At 41.7% G+C, this 14,525-nt stretch overlaps 1 protein-coding gene across 1 annotated transcript in view; it reads right to left on the reverse strand.

Annotated features, from left to right (window-relative positions):
- LOC105148507 (RNA-binding protein MEX3B) overlaps positions 1 to 13,791 on the reverse strand; it is a 69,394-nt gene extending 55,603 nt beyond the window's left edge. The window contains exon 1 of the mRNA XM_011060295.2: positions 12,629 to 13,791. Within this exon, the coding sequence (XP_011058597.2) occupies positions 12,629 to 12,926 (298 nt within the window). The 5' untranslated portion in view covers positions 12,927 to 13,791. The remainder of the gene's footprint in view (positions 1 to 12,628) is intronic.
- Positions 13,792 to 14,525: the final 734 nt, after the last annotated feature.

Genomic DNA, 14,525 nt, shown 5'->3' on the forward strand with positions numbered 1-14,525 from the left:
ATTCGCTCATTACTCGCATTCTCTATTATTTATTGTATATCATTTTTATTCGTATATTACTTTTATTTTAATTCGCCTCTCTCTCCTTGTAATTTTACACATCTGCTAAATGTTCTTAGAGGGCTTGCCCGAGAACAATATAATAAACGCTTTTATCTACCTATTTATCTCTCTTCCTCTCTACCTCTAGAAATTAGAAAAAGGTGAAGAATAAATTAAACCGAAATTAAAATTAATCTACATCGGTAGAAATGGGCATAAGGACTTTCATTTCCTAATTGTTGCGTATTCAAATTTCGAAATTAAAAGATACTTTGTTCAATATTATTTATTTTAACGAAAAATGAGAGAGAGAAGAGAAATGCATCGTTGCAGTCTAATGTAATCAGTGCGTAAGAAAGTGATATCTTTATCGAAAGAGATAATTTTTCTCCGAGCTTATTGAGCGCAGCTGTTGGCGCGTTAAACGGAGCCTCGGAGGAACGAGGCTCTACAGAGGCTCTCGATGCTTTCCTCGTCCGGACGGAAGTGCCACGTCGAGCGCATTGTTGCGAGCAGAGTACACGGGATGCGGATTGGCCAAATGGAGCGAGAGAGACTCGACCGCCCGCGCGTCCGTGCATAATACATTCACGCCTTCATCGTGGAGTCGTGTGTACATGCGCTTGCATACGAGAGAGAAGGAAAGAGAGACAGAAGTGGGTGGGTTATGCGAACCACTTCCTCTTGGTACGCTCGGTCTTCGGAATAATCGGATACTCGTGCGTGCCGCATCGCACAGAGAGGATGTGCACCGTTGTGAAAAAGGAAAGAGGTACCTTTACGCTCAAATGACAATTTTTTTTTTTTCACACACGAACTGTGTCGAAACCCGTTCCCGCGCACACACGCGGTGCACGAACAGCAGCTCCGAACTTTGTTTTTCACAGTTTTTGCGCCGACGCGAGCCGTAAGTTGCGACAAATTGTAAAAAAATCGTCGCCTTAATACCGCGTTCAAACACGGTGGTCATCACTAGTAACTATATATAGCGTTTAAAGAATGTGAGATGGAACTAACTTTGGAAAAATGCTTTGCACCTCTTTCTCTCTATATTGAAAATATAACACAATGTAAACAGAAATTAATAATTTTATTATTTTTCTCAATCTCGAAATATCTTTTCAAATTATATTCTAGTTGCACGCAAACTCACGATGGCTCGATTTTTTTTATTTTACGATTTATTTATTATGCTCGACGTGATAATAATGTAAGACTAGCATTTTTCTATCCGTGACAGTTTTATAATAAATAACTTTTGAAGTTACCACTACAAAACTATAAGTTTAGTGATTAACTACAGCTAGAAAAATTTTTACATTATCAAGTTGAACGTTGAGGTTAAATCTAAATCACTAATTAATCAGATAATTGAAAAACTGAGCCTATACTGAGCCTACGAGATACTCTTATTGAAAGATGCGTCCTGATAGCTCAGAATTACTTCGTTACGCGTATTTTTGAATCGTAAAATTATACCGGGCCCCGAGTGCCGTAGAACTGCGCAGAGACGATATGCAACGCCGCGGGTGCACCGTCCTGGATGCAAGCTATATGTCCTGCGTGATAAAGAGAGGAAAAGGAAACGCAGAGACCGAGACCGAGGTCTGACAAAGGAGGAGCCCGGCAGGAGCATTTAAGGAGGAGGCAGGACGAGACGGCAGAGGGCAGAAAAGCGAAGAAGGTTCTTAGGCAAAGTCTCTTGCGGCAACCGGCCGGTCGTGTGTTCGTCGCTCTCTCAGATATTCGATATTCCTCGTGTATCCTCGAATACTGCCAGCGCCCAACAAACAAAGACATCGTCCTCCGCTTCCGATGAGGCACACGCATACATCTCGTGGGCCGAAATTCTATCCTATCCTGTCTCCCGCAGGACACCGTATCGGCCACGGTAGAAATTGATCGACGACACCGGCGGACGGAGTTTACATTATCGCGGTGGGACCGATTCACAAACTTTCCGGTCATTAATTAGCGTTAACAGTTCGCTATTCACCGCAGGTTGGATTGGGAGAAGCGAGACCGATCTTTCATTATCATCTCGTAGGGAATGCAAATTCGTCTTTGCGGTGTCAAGAACTCGGGAATTGTCTGGACCGAGGTTCTTCGTGAAAAGCACGCGGGTTAAGAGATCCGCGGTTATTAAAGGTTGAATTCTCCCGTTTCCAAATTACTGGAGGATGATAAATGTGCACTGATAGTCATCTGACCTACGGACGTGTAGTTTAACCCGTATTAGCGAAATGTTATTCGGAACGGGAATGTAATAAAAGTCACGTCCAGTATAATTCAATTCAAAATCTAAAAGAATTCGTTTTTATACAAAAAAAAAAGTGATTACCAGAAACGTTCGTATTTTATGCATGACTGACTAGGACCATATACTTCAAGATCACGTTTTTACATGGAATATTCACGTATAAACAATAAGTCTGTTTTTTTTTAATTCCTGCATTAAAACGTATTAAAATTCTTTCTCGCTTTCGCCAAATATCGAACATGTATCTATTTCACTTTAATTTCCAAAAGTATACATTAATTCAGCAAGCAGAAAACGGACCTTATATGAGCGAGGTAAAATATGTAAATTATTACAAATTGAATAAAGCAATATAGAAAGAAGTAATTAAGCTTTATGAATGTTAATATACCTGACTTTAATATTGACAAATGAAAATATACGAGCAAGCTAGAAGTGTAGTCCAGGATAAACACAAGGAACATAGGCTTCAATGGTCCATAACACGTAAAACACAGTTTACATTATATACACATGCATATAGATTATTATATTTTGCGTGTAAACACGCAACCCTGTATATGAATAACCACACCCTACACCCGAAATATACACCGAATGCCTCACGTGACGCATTCGCGTCGATCAAATCCTCAACGATGGCAATTACATTATACGGATTGCATAATTAACGGCAATAAAATTTCTTTATCGCATCGTTCCGCATAAATTCCGATAATCGTTTTATATTATTGTTAAATCAGTACAAAGTACTTATCGTAACTGTCATTAATACACCAAAGGTATCGGTGACAATTTTAATAATCGTGTTATGATATAACAATTCTATTGAATTGTAGTCAGAATTGAAAAATATTTTATAAAACGTTCCAAGCCACTCGAGAGACAATTTCAACAGTTTTCTCGCAAGAGAGCTCAACGAGAAGAAAATTTCATCTTGATCAAGGATCCCAGAGGGAAGTTCGGTAGACGAGAGAGGACCTCCGGTCGGTAAGTCCGGAGGGTAATCCGCGCACACATGGCAGACAAAATAAATAGAAAACGAGAAAAACCGCTCATTTCAGGCAATGCGCCATAAACATCTGCTAGACGGAGGCAACACGTCGAAATTCACAGCGGTTCTCAAAGAAATTCATGTCGGCAGTTTCTCCGATGTTTCTCCTTCTGTCTCTACATATCTTTCCCTCTTAATCTCTCTTACTGCACTACTCTCTCGATCTCGATCTCTCTCATCGCCGCGTGCGACCAGCGTTTCCTCTTCGACCTGCCTATCGTGTTCCTTTCTTTCTCTATCTTTCTCGCTTGTTCCCGCGGGTCGAGTGTCGATCGAGTTTCGAGCATGAGAACGGAAAGGCCCGGTGTGGGTCGGCAGCTGCTTCGGAGACCAACAAAGGCATCAACAACCACCACCACCACCACCACCACCATCATCACCACCGACACCGGCGCAGCGGCACCAGCAGTACCGGCACCACCATCACCACCACTACGCCACCCTGGCCTGGCCATCGCTCCGCCGAGCAATTTCTCGTTTTTTCTTCCGAGGGACTTCCATTCTCGAAATGTGCCACGGCATTGCGCGTTCGGTCGATCTTTTTGTGCGAGATACGAGAGAAGAGCCGGAGCCTGCGGTGAAAAAACAAATTTCAGGCCGCTGTTGCGTCTCGAAATCGGCCGCGTATGCACGATGATCCTGAAAACTGCTCTCGAAAGCCCAACGTAATTTTCTGTCACGCTATTATTATACATTATCTGACTGTAATAAAAGACTGCAAGTGACTGGCTAATAACCAGAGAACTATCTCGTTACTTCCCTCCATTAGTAATTAAATTAAGATTATGCTCTATCGAAATTTAGTGAACCCTGTAATTTTAATTTTTGGACGGCTATCACCTTACTTTGATTTTAGTAGGAAAAATATTTCAAAAATATTTTAAAATAAATTACGACTGGATAATTAATCGAGTATCGCAAGATTAAGTTTCACGTACCGGTAGCGAGACAAATATTAAAGCGAGAGACTTCATCTTTGAAGAGAAGAAGCAGGTCGGCCTGTACATAAGATTCGGTGGAGAAAGCGCGGGAAGTTTCGACATCTTCGCTCGCAAATTGAACTGGAAAGAACGAAGCGACGAGAGGACAGACGGACAGACGAATGGACTGACGCGTTCCCGTAAATAAAGCCATGAGAAAGAGAGAGACCGGATTTCGGACAGTCGGGTCACGTAACCAAATATTCGGCGTTCGCGCAGACGAAAACACGCGCGTAATAATATTCGCGTAACCGACCCTTTCTCCCGAACGAAGTTTCTGCTTTCACGGCCGGAAACGCTTCATTTTGCCATCATTTCTGCGGCCAGCCGGATCGGAGGGCTTTTGAAAATAACCGCGATGCACATGGGGTGTGTCGAGGTGCATACGGTGCACACGTTTCTATGCGCATGCACGGGCTACTCTCTCCCGCCCCTCCTCGAAAAAGAAGCTGCACTAAAAAAAAAAAATGAGTATTAACTTCTATTAAATGATGACATTAATTCAGATTAAATCCCCCTATTATACGCCGATCGATGTGACTGACACAGTGGCCGAAGAAATCGGAACGCAGGCACTTGCTTGTCGGCACTCTTCATTAATGCAAACGAGCCTAACTGCGTTCTCGGTCGTTAGTCGCGCGATTATCTAGAAAATGTAAGAAAGTTTCCCTTTTCACTCGGCGATTAGTGTGAAAACAGAGAATGCGAAAGAGGATCGAAGAAAACCCAAAGTTGTATATCTGCCGGTTGAATAGGCAGGTTGAATAGGTAAAATTCGAGGAAATCCGACACTTCCGTCTTAAATATTAACTCTTATCTTGTATTAGTCATTCAGTCAATGTCTAACGTGCCGCATAAAAAAAAAGTTACAAAGGAATCTCTGTCCAACTAAAATAAATAAAATAGCACATAAAAAATTATTTTTCTTACAGTTCGTATCTAGGTATACAAAAGCAATGGACAACGGCAAATAAAGGTAAAAACGAATTATTTATTCATTTATATAAAAGTACAAAATTCACGGTACGTTTCGACTTAATTTATTCCTCTTCAGCCGTGAAATAAATGAACCATTACATTTTCTTTAAATATAGAAAAACAAAATAAACGCATGTTAGCATAAATAAAGTTAAGTCGAAACATGCTGTGAATTTTATACTTTTATACAGATTAATAAATAAAAAAAATGAAAATTGTAACGGGAAATTGACGAACGTCATGACCACGTCACTTGACAAACGTTTTCACTAAGATATATATTCCACATAAGATTACGATATTTCACGAAAGGAGAGAGTAGATCATAGTTGACACGTGAGGTCAGAATTTCAAACTCGGGTGTGTGAGAGATTACTGTACGTAACCTGTATACCTTATCCGACCGTTCCTGGTCTATCTCCACGAATGAGTCGTAAAAATCGTACGAAGGATTGCCCGTTTCTCTCCTTCCGCCGCCGCGTCTTCCTGTCTCTCTCTCTCTGCTTTTCACGAGGACGCGTTAACGACAACGCGGAACCCATTAACACGATTTCATCGGTGACACAAATCTTCCGTTTCTGTAGAAAATCCTTACCGGCGTGGCGCAGGATCGCGAGACCACGACACGCGGCACGTGCTTGTGAACAATACGCGTGGAGGCCACGCCTTCTATCTCTCTTTCCCTCGTTTTATGTTTGAATTTCCACGGCTTTGTGAGAGGAACGTTACGCATTGCGTTACGCATACACTGTATGTCGCGCGTGCACGTTCGGTACTTTTATCGCTTAGAGCATTACGATTGTCAACATTTTCTTTTCGTAATCCGAAATTTCGAACGACTAAGTGTGTTTAAGAATATCTGTCTGTCTATGGTTAAGGTGATTCATATAAAAAAAATATACAAAAAAATATCAATGCACAGATAAGAGTTTCACAATACACGAAGAGTCTTAAAAAATGTTATCTTTAAACGTCAATTTTTCAAGTCTCGTAAAACAAAAAATATTATTTTAATAATAGGTTAAAAGAGGGATATTATATATACGTAATAAATAATTCAATTTTGAAGTTTATTTAAATTGGAAATAACAATTAAAAATCAAGATATACAGAAGTACTGGAATTAAAGCAAAAGGGAACAAGTAGATGATTCTACGTCAGGATATCACGATCGCTCTTTGCGCTCTCACAATTCCTGGAAGCTGCAATTACATATTTTTCCCTTTTTTTTTTCGTTCCCCTCGTGAATCAAGTTCCCTCTCGAAGTTACGCGGTGCACAAGCTAACGACCTGGATAACCGGCCGTGATATTTCCAAAGTAACGTCATAGTTGGCCACGATGCGACGCGAGGCTATGAGTCTGGCGACAGAGGCACTCATTACAACTTCCGGTCCAGTGGAGAGTTACAAGCGAGCGATAGAGACGTATATAATCGACAGAGAAAGAGAGAGAATAGAGAAAGAGAGCTGACAACAACGGCCAATCGCAAGGGACAGAGACCAAGAGAGATAATGCGAGAGCGAGGAGAAAGAGAAGAGAGACGAAGAGAGGCGAAGAGAGGCACGACGAACGAAAATGATCAACAAATAGCTACATCCTCACGATGAAACGGCGTATCAAACTCATTAGATGTCATCGTCGATTCGACACAATCGCGTTTCGCAGAGAAACCACCGGAATAGAGTCGACGGGCCGCTCGGCCACGCGAGCACGAGAACTCTCACAATCGCGTTACGGGGCGGCAATGATTCATGCCAGGTATGTCAAACTGGTTTCGCGCCTGGCCGAGGACTCGTGGCTTATCTACGAGACGCAATGCATCTCGTATTGGAGAAACCAGGCCAGAATATGCGTGTAATTCTATCTCACAGTACGTCGACAGAAATTCATTCAATTTCCAGCAAAATCTTGGAAAAATTATTATTGTTTAGTACTCACGCGTTGTATTCACACGTAGAAAAAAAAAAGCAAAACATAAAGTAACTCGAATTAGTGTTTCTATAATAATAGATACGCCAGACTGCCGCCATATTCAGCCGCCATATACAAATTAACGTTGATAACACTCATTTTACTATGGCTGTGTTCCATATGATCCACAACGGAATCATTTCCTTATTTAGCAAATGTTAAACAAGGGCAAATGATACTCACAAAAGCTGTGAGCGCCTAATGAAACGTACATATTTAGGTTGGATACTATTAAATATGCGTCATATATACGTATGATGTTGTCAAAGATATACGAAATACAAGGCTAACTATTTATTGATGTCAATTGCGTCAGAAGAAAAATTGGTACTGGTATCTTTGATTATAATATTAACGTCTATGTCTAACCCTTGAATTTTTTGTATTTTTAAATGCAATATTTAAAATTCGTATTTGGTTGGCTATATGGATTTAGACAACCAATCAAAAATCTTTACTTCATTGGCTTAACTCTTTTATTATAGAAAACTCTAATTCGAATTGGCGTGCAATCGTGGCACCATTTCATTCACAAGAGCCGATCAATGGTCGCGCCGGATGTGCAGCGCGAACGCATCGCGAGCGAAAACACGATACGACGCGATTTACGACTTCGTGCAAATTGCGAATCCCAGAGTGACGACCAGAAGAGGCCATATTTTTCAAAGATATTGCATACGGAAATATACAAAAATACTATATTCAATGATACTATACAGTATCATTGAATAGTCAGTATCATTAAATAAAAAGACTAGTAATAGCCACCAAATGTTGAGAAAGTTTGATTAATATAAACAAAATAATTTTACTTTCCTAAATATTTAAGTATTACCAACAGTTGGTTATATTATTTTTGATAATACGTGCTAAATATTTAGAAAAGTAAGATTATTTTTTATTTATACTAGCCAAAGATTAGATTAGAATTATTTCACTCAACATTTGATACTCTCTAAAACTTTTTAGAATGATTCTCACGCTTAAAGATCGAAAATTGAACTTCAAGACAGATTCAATTTTCTTTAGAGTGAGATCCCACTCCAAAGAATTGAGTGGCGAATACCAGACTATTGTTCAGTGTACGTTACGTGTACTTTTAGATTTTCCTGACATTTTCATGTACATATGATGTTTTTCAAAAGTACGATTCCAGGGCTCCGATTCACGCTCACAACGCTCGTGATTATTTGTCCTTGTTTGTCATTTGATAAACAAGGATGAAATGACTCCGTAACTCGTTATGACGGTAACGACGACTATTATATATCGTAGAACAGATATTCTGTATGATAAAAAAATTGCGCAACAGTGTAACGATGTCGTTACTGCCATAACGAGTTACAGAATAAGGAAGGAGGGAGAGGGGGGGAGGGTCAAGCTGGGTCGAATCAATAATCATGAAAAATCTGGACCGCGTTTTCTAAACGAAAAAGACTATAATACGTTCATCTCCGAATGGCGGGGCGGTTCTCACGCGATAAAACGGTCGATTAAAAAGTACACGCACCAGGGACCCGGAAGGGCAGAGGAAGGGAGAATCGAGCACGTACGGCGGCGGTTCTCTCGAGGCGAGGTGCGGAATTTCAAGCGCGGGACAACCGCGGCACGACGTTCGTTTCAAGTCTGACGTTACGTCGCACGGTCAGTATTGTATCAACTGCGGTCGTGACGATGACCGCGAAGCCATACGGCTTCCTTCCTTGGCGCTTCTCTCCAACGGGAAGCGGCGTCCCTGAACTGCTGGCGCGGTTTCATTCGATTTATTCTTCAAATACTACGATCGATCGATTGATACATATATATGCGTTATATACCTCGTGCCCGCCAAGTTTCGCGAAACGAGCGTCGCGGATCCGTCCATTCACGAAACAACTTAGTGACTTAGCATGTATATGCATATTGCATACATATATATACACGGCGTGTACGAATGCACGGGGACGGTGTGATGTACGTCGGTTCTCCGAACGGTATTGATCGTCGCCGATTATTCAGCGGCATACAATCGCCACTGACAGACGTTAAGATTTAAATGGCAAGGCCACGTGCCGCGCCGTTGTTTGAATTTCTAAACATTCCGCGAGACGCGAACTTGGACGCATAACATCGTTCGACAATGGGGGCGCTTTCTTGTCCGCTCCCCTCCCCTTCTTCATCCTGTCGACTGAATTAATCGCTCAATAACGAGAAAGATTTCTTATCATTTGCGCACAGCTTGATAAAAGATAAAACAAACGTACTTCTACGAAAAATATTTTTTCCATATATTAAATGATCTGTGATACTTCCTTACTTCGATCACATTGTGTAAACACAATGATCGTGCTATGTATCGTAAATATTACGAAGGTTAATGAGGCTTCGAAACAAATAGCTTTAAACGATGATAGCTTATCTATGTTCTTCTGAAATGCTCAACATTTCGGAAAGTTTTGTATAAACTGCAATAAGCTGTGACATCGACACTTTGTTTCCTAATCGTGACATATATCATTTTTTTTTATTCAATTAAGAATTAACGGCTTAGATACAATGAAAGGAGAATAAAGATTTCAATCTACTGGAAATCAAATACACCAGAATATACACGGTTTCTGATAGATTGGAATCTGTTATTTCTTGTTCCTTACTCCTTATTCTCATCATTGTGTCTGAACCCTGCACACAGAAAAATAACATTCTAATGCTAAGAAAAATAACTACTTAATATACTTTCTTCCTTTTGAGTAACGATTATCTTGAACAAAGAATATCTTCTTGACAATTTTCAAATATACTTGTTAGAAATTTTAAGAAATTAAAAAAAAATAAAAACTTGAAAAATTTTAGAAAATTTATATGTTATTCAAAACAAGAATTTATTTTCTTTTAAAGAATATTATAAAATTGCTCGAAGAAGCGATTTTATATAATTACAAAATTTCGAATTTATTTTAATTTAATAATTGAACAAGGCAATAAATCGATTGAAATTCAGAAAATATTTGAAATAAATAAATTAGATGCTTATGATGTTACGATAGATTTGCGGACATGAACTTTTGAAATATTTGAAATAATTATTTACATACAGAATGTATTTTTTCTGCATGTAATCCATATCAATGCATGGATACGCGTATCAAATTTTAAGTAATAAAATTTTGTATATTTGTGTGAATTTTTTCATAGATGAAAAGAAAAAAATCACACAAAAAATTCTATTCTTCGAATAATAAAAAACAATTTTCCACAGACTTTTTTATGGCTTCACTTTTTGCGGGAACCTTGTTAAACACGAAAAGGTGAAAAGTAGACATAAGTTAACATCGATCATTCGGTGCATTTCCGGTGGTTCGAAGCGCAACCATTTTGGCATTCTGTTCGGAAAGTGACGTGGCGAAATAAAAAAAAAGGCGGGAAGGGACTATCGTCGGCATGGATAAAAGAAGAGCGGCGAGACGAATTAGCCGTTTCGCAGAACGGTGACCGGTCTCTTCAAGGTTGGGACCGAGAGAGAGTCATCGGTCTTGGCCGTGCAATGCAGAAGAATATAACGCGTCTTTATTTATGAGCGTGCGCGCGCGCGAGCAAACGCGACGGTGTTGTGTCGCATCGTATCGTGTGATAGAAATCGTAATTGTAAACATTATTTCGCCACGGTAGTTGAGAGAACGGCGACGAATAGTAGAGAAAACGGGGAGGGAAAAAAAGGAAACAAAAAAAGTACGGAGCCATAACGACCGCGACCTACGACAGGTTCGGGGAAAAGGGAAGGGGGAACCCCCGGATATCTCCCGGCCGGTCCACGTCGCACGCACGCGCGAGCGCGCGAAATAAAATTCGTACGTAAATTGGTTTAATTGCTCTATCGTAGCCGGTATCAAGTTTCCCGCAGCGTGCGTCGCGTTTATAGTCGTGCCAATGAACTGTCAGTGGCGCTATAATCGCCCGCGACTCCACCAACCGGAATATACGAAAGAAGAGGTTTAAAGGAAAAGAAAGAAAAAGAAAAATGACGCCAAGTATTGGAGAAGTTGCAACGCGATTTTGAAAAAAACTGCCGGAGAGACTTGGAGTCGTCCCTCGTTGCCTTTCTCACAGTTACCCGTTTCTACTAATGCAGTTTAATTTTAATTTCTCGGTTCAACTAACTCTTCATCTTTTTCCAGGTTTAGAATTAGAAGAAAATGAAGAGTAAAGTGAGCTAAAATTAAAGTTAATTTACATTGGTAAAAACGTGTCGTTTAACTGCCGAGAAATATCGATCATATTTATTATCTACATTATTATTATTTGTACCAATGTAGATTAACTAATCTCGTTATAATTTACTCTTTATCTTTTTCTAATTCCTGGAAATAGAGAGAAGATAAAATAAAAGTTAAACAGAGAGATTATTTACATTGTATGTAGAAGTGGACGTACAGAACAAATGAAATCAATGCCTTACTCTAAAAAAATATCGGTACGAATTTGACATTATGTAACGTTTATAAATCTCACTGTGTTAATATTAACGATAATATGATGCAGATTTAACACCATGGATTTTAAATTTACATTACATTCGTGTCGATACAAACACTAGGAGTTATAAATCTACTGTTGATATTGACACGTCAACACGATGAGAACTATACATCCTGCATGGTGTTAAATCCACACCGACATTTTTTAGAGTGTAGATACTCAAACGATCCTTTTTTCAAGGATCCCAATTTTATCTATTTTATCTCGTAAATCTCAGGCCAGTATTCACCGTCGATTCTGTTTTAAGACCATCTTAAGTAATGTGTCTTGAAATATGTTTTGTGTAATAATTTAAACATTGCGGAAGAAATTTATAAATTATTTTGAAACTAAAGAGTAAAGATGAATTAATTATTAATTAAATAATTTTGTGTGTAAAAATATAGATAAATAGTAGAATATATTAGAAAAACGAAAAAATGATATTAATTAAATAGAAAGAAAGTAGAAAATAGTAAATAACAGATTTTTTAAAAATTTTCAGTCGATAGAATCGGATAGAATATTTACTAATATCTATTAATATACCTGAATGATCGATATTGATAAAATCGCGATTCTTACATTTGATGCTATCTTAAGTATAGTCTAAAGATGTTATAAGATCAGACGGCTGTGTATTGGCATCTTAAGACATTACTTAAAACGATCTTAAAGATAAGAGAATCAATTATGAATACCGGTCTCTCAAATCTTGAATAAAACACTCGTGCGTCTCGCTATTAAACTTGACAAGGACGAATCCTCAGCCAACAGAATGCAGAGATAAAAAAAAAGGCGCGAAGAGAGACGTAAAATTTCGCACAGAGTGCTAAATACACACTTACCCTGTCGGCCGACGATCTCTGCCACGTGTTCGCTGCTGGGCACCGGCACGCACTCGGTCATGTTCTGGCTCTTCTTAGAACGCGCCTCCTCGAAGACGGCTGGTGCGGTCTGTAGCGGATCCGGATCATTGGTGGTGCCGTTGCCGGTACCGGTGCCGGGGCATCCAGACGAACCCTCCGGGATACCGAGCATCGACAGCTCGAAGGCGAGCTGAAGGGCGCGCTGATCTTCAAAGGAGACGCCGGCACCGCCGCCGTTCGTGCCGCGATCCATCTCGCTGAACAAACTCGTTGGCATTTCGATCGATTACAAATTCCCGTATATCGTGCGACACCGGATAAAACGTTGACAACGACAATTGTCGATGATGGTTGAAAACGTTGCACTAGGGTCTCTCCGCGCTATTCGAGTGTTCACCGTATATTCACGTCGGTCTTTCCTCTCTCTCTCTTTCTATCTCTTCCGTCGTCTTCTCTCTATCGAACAAACGAGCGGAATTATTCGCGTCGCCTTGACGAGGATGACGACGACGACGACGACGACGATGGTGATAACGCGACGAGGATTAACTTCCCACCGATTAGGGTCGAGCGTGATGATCTTTAACGTCGCGACGCTACGTACGCGTAAAAAAACTCAAAGAGAAATTCGACGCACCGCGCGGAAGATAACGAACGTTGTCGGCTTGGTTTCGAATGATCGTTACCTTTTCCGCTTCGCAAGCAAGCCGTAATCAGCTCTCCGGTCCCCTCTTGTGGACGTGAAAACGTGGGCCGCGACGACGGCGCGGTGTGTGATAGTAGTCAGTCGCACGTTCCTCTTCGCGCCGGGAGGCACACGCCGGTTCGTGTCTACGTCGTGCGTATCGCGCACCGGCAACGAAAATGGCCTTCCCGATATCCCCCACTGTACCTTCCCACCGTCTAACGCGTGTAGTTTGTGCTATGCGGTTGTTCGTGTCGAAGAGCGGTTTCCGTAGTCACTCCACTCTTACGCTCGTTACTCGTACAGTCGCTTGGTCTTCGACCGAGCTTTCGTTCGTTCGTTTCTCCACCTCCACTTCCTTCTCTCCGTCGCGATCCTCTTTCTCTCTCTCTCCCTCTCTCTCTTTCTTCGACTACCGACGACCGGGACGACGTGACGATGATTCGTGTCGCGCGTTGTTCGGCTGCCTTGTCACTTCGACCGAGTGGAACTGACTCAGCCGTCCAAGAAGTCGATTCGTCGCGCGAGACCGAAACACTGAAAACGAAGGCAAGGGGCGCGCGCGCTTCTAGAGTCTCATCCGCTCCGTTTCCGCTCTCTCTCTCTCTCCCTTCTTTTCTCTCTTTTCCGCTCGTGAATCGTGATCCTCACCACCTCTCGCTCCCTCGCTCGCTCTCGCTCTCTCGGTTCTCGCCTCTCTTCTCTCACCGCGATCTTTCCTTTCGAAGGCAGGCGCGTGCAACTACCCTCTCGTTCGTGTTACCACTGCGACTGACTGCGACGAACTGCGACTGCGACTGTCGAAGCCGGCGCGCCGCCATGTGCCGGACGCCGGCTATGCGCGCATCCGATTGGCCGCCCGTGTCACGTGGTACGCGCCCACCCCTCCCCACCATCGAACCCGGCGCATAGGCGCTAGCGCACCTACCGGCGCGGCGAAGCGGCACTGCGCCGCAATGTAATGTAACGCTGAACGCAACACGAGGGAGCGAGCCAACTTACCGAGAATGAACGAGCGAGCGAGCGAACAACCGACGCGACGTCGCGTTCACGTTCGCGTTCGTTCCTCGGCTCCTTCAACGCTACGGATGCGTGCACTCCCGTCCTCGATTGTGTACGCCACGCAACCCCTTTCGTTCGTTCGTCCGTTTGTTCGTTCGTTCGTTCGTTCGTGTATCCACTCGGCCTCGG

The sequence above is a fragment of the Acromyrmex echinatior genome, chromosome 11, assembly GCF_024713525.1.
Source record: "Acromyrmex echinatior isolate Ae372 chromosome 11, ASM2471352v2, whole genome shotgun sequence".
Classification (NCBI taxonomy): domain Eukaryota; kingdom Metazoa; phylum Arthropoda; class Insecta; order Hymenoptera; family Formicidae; genus Acromyrmex; species Acromyrmex echinatior.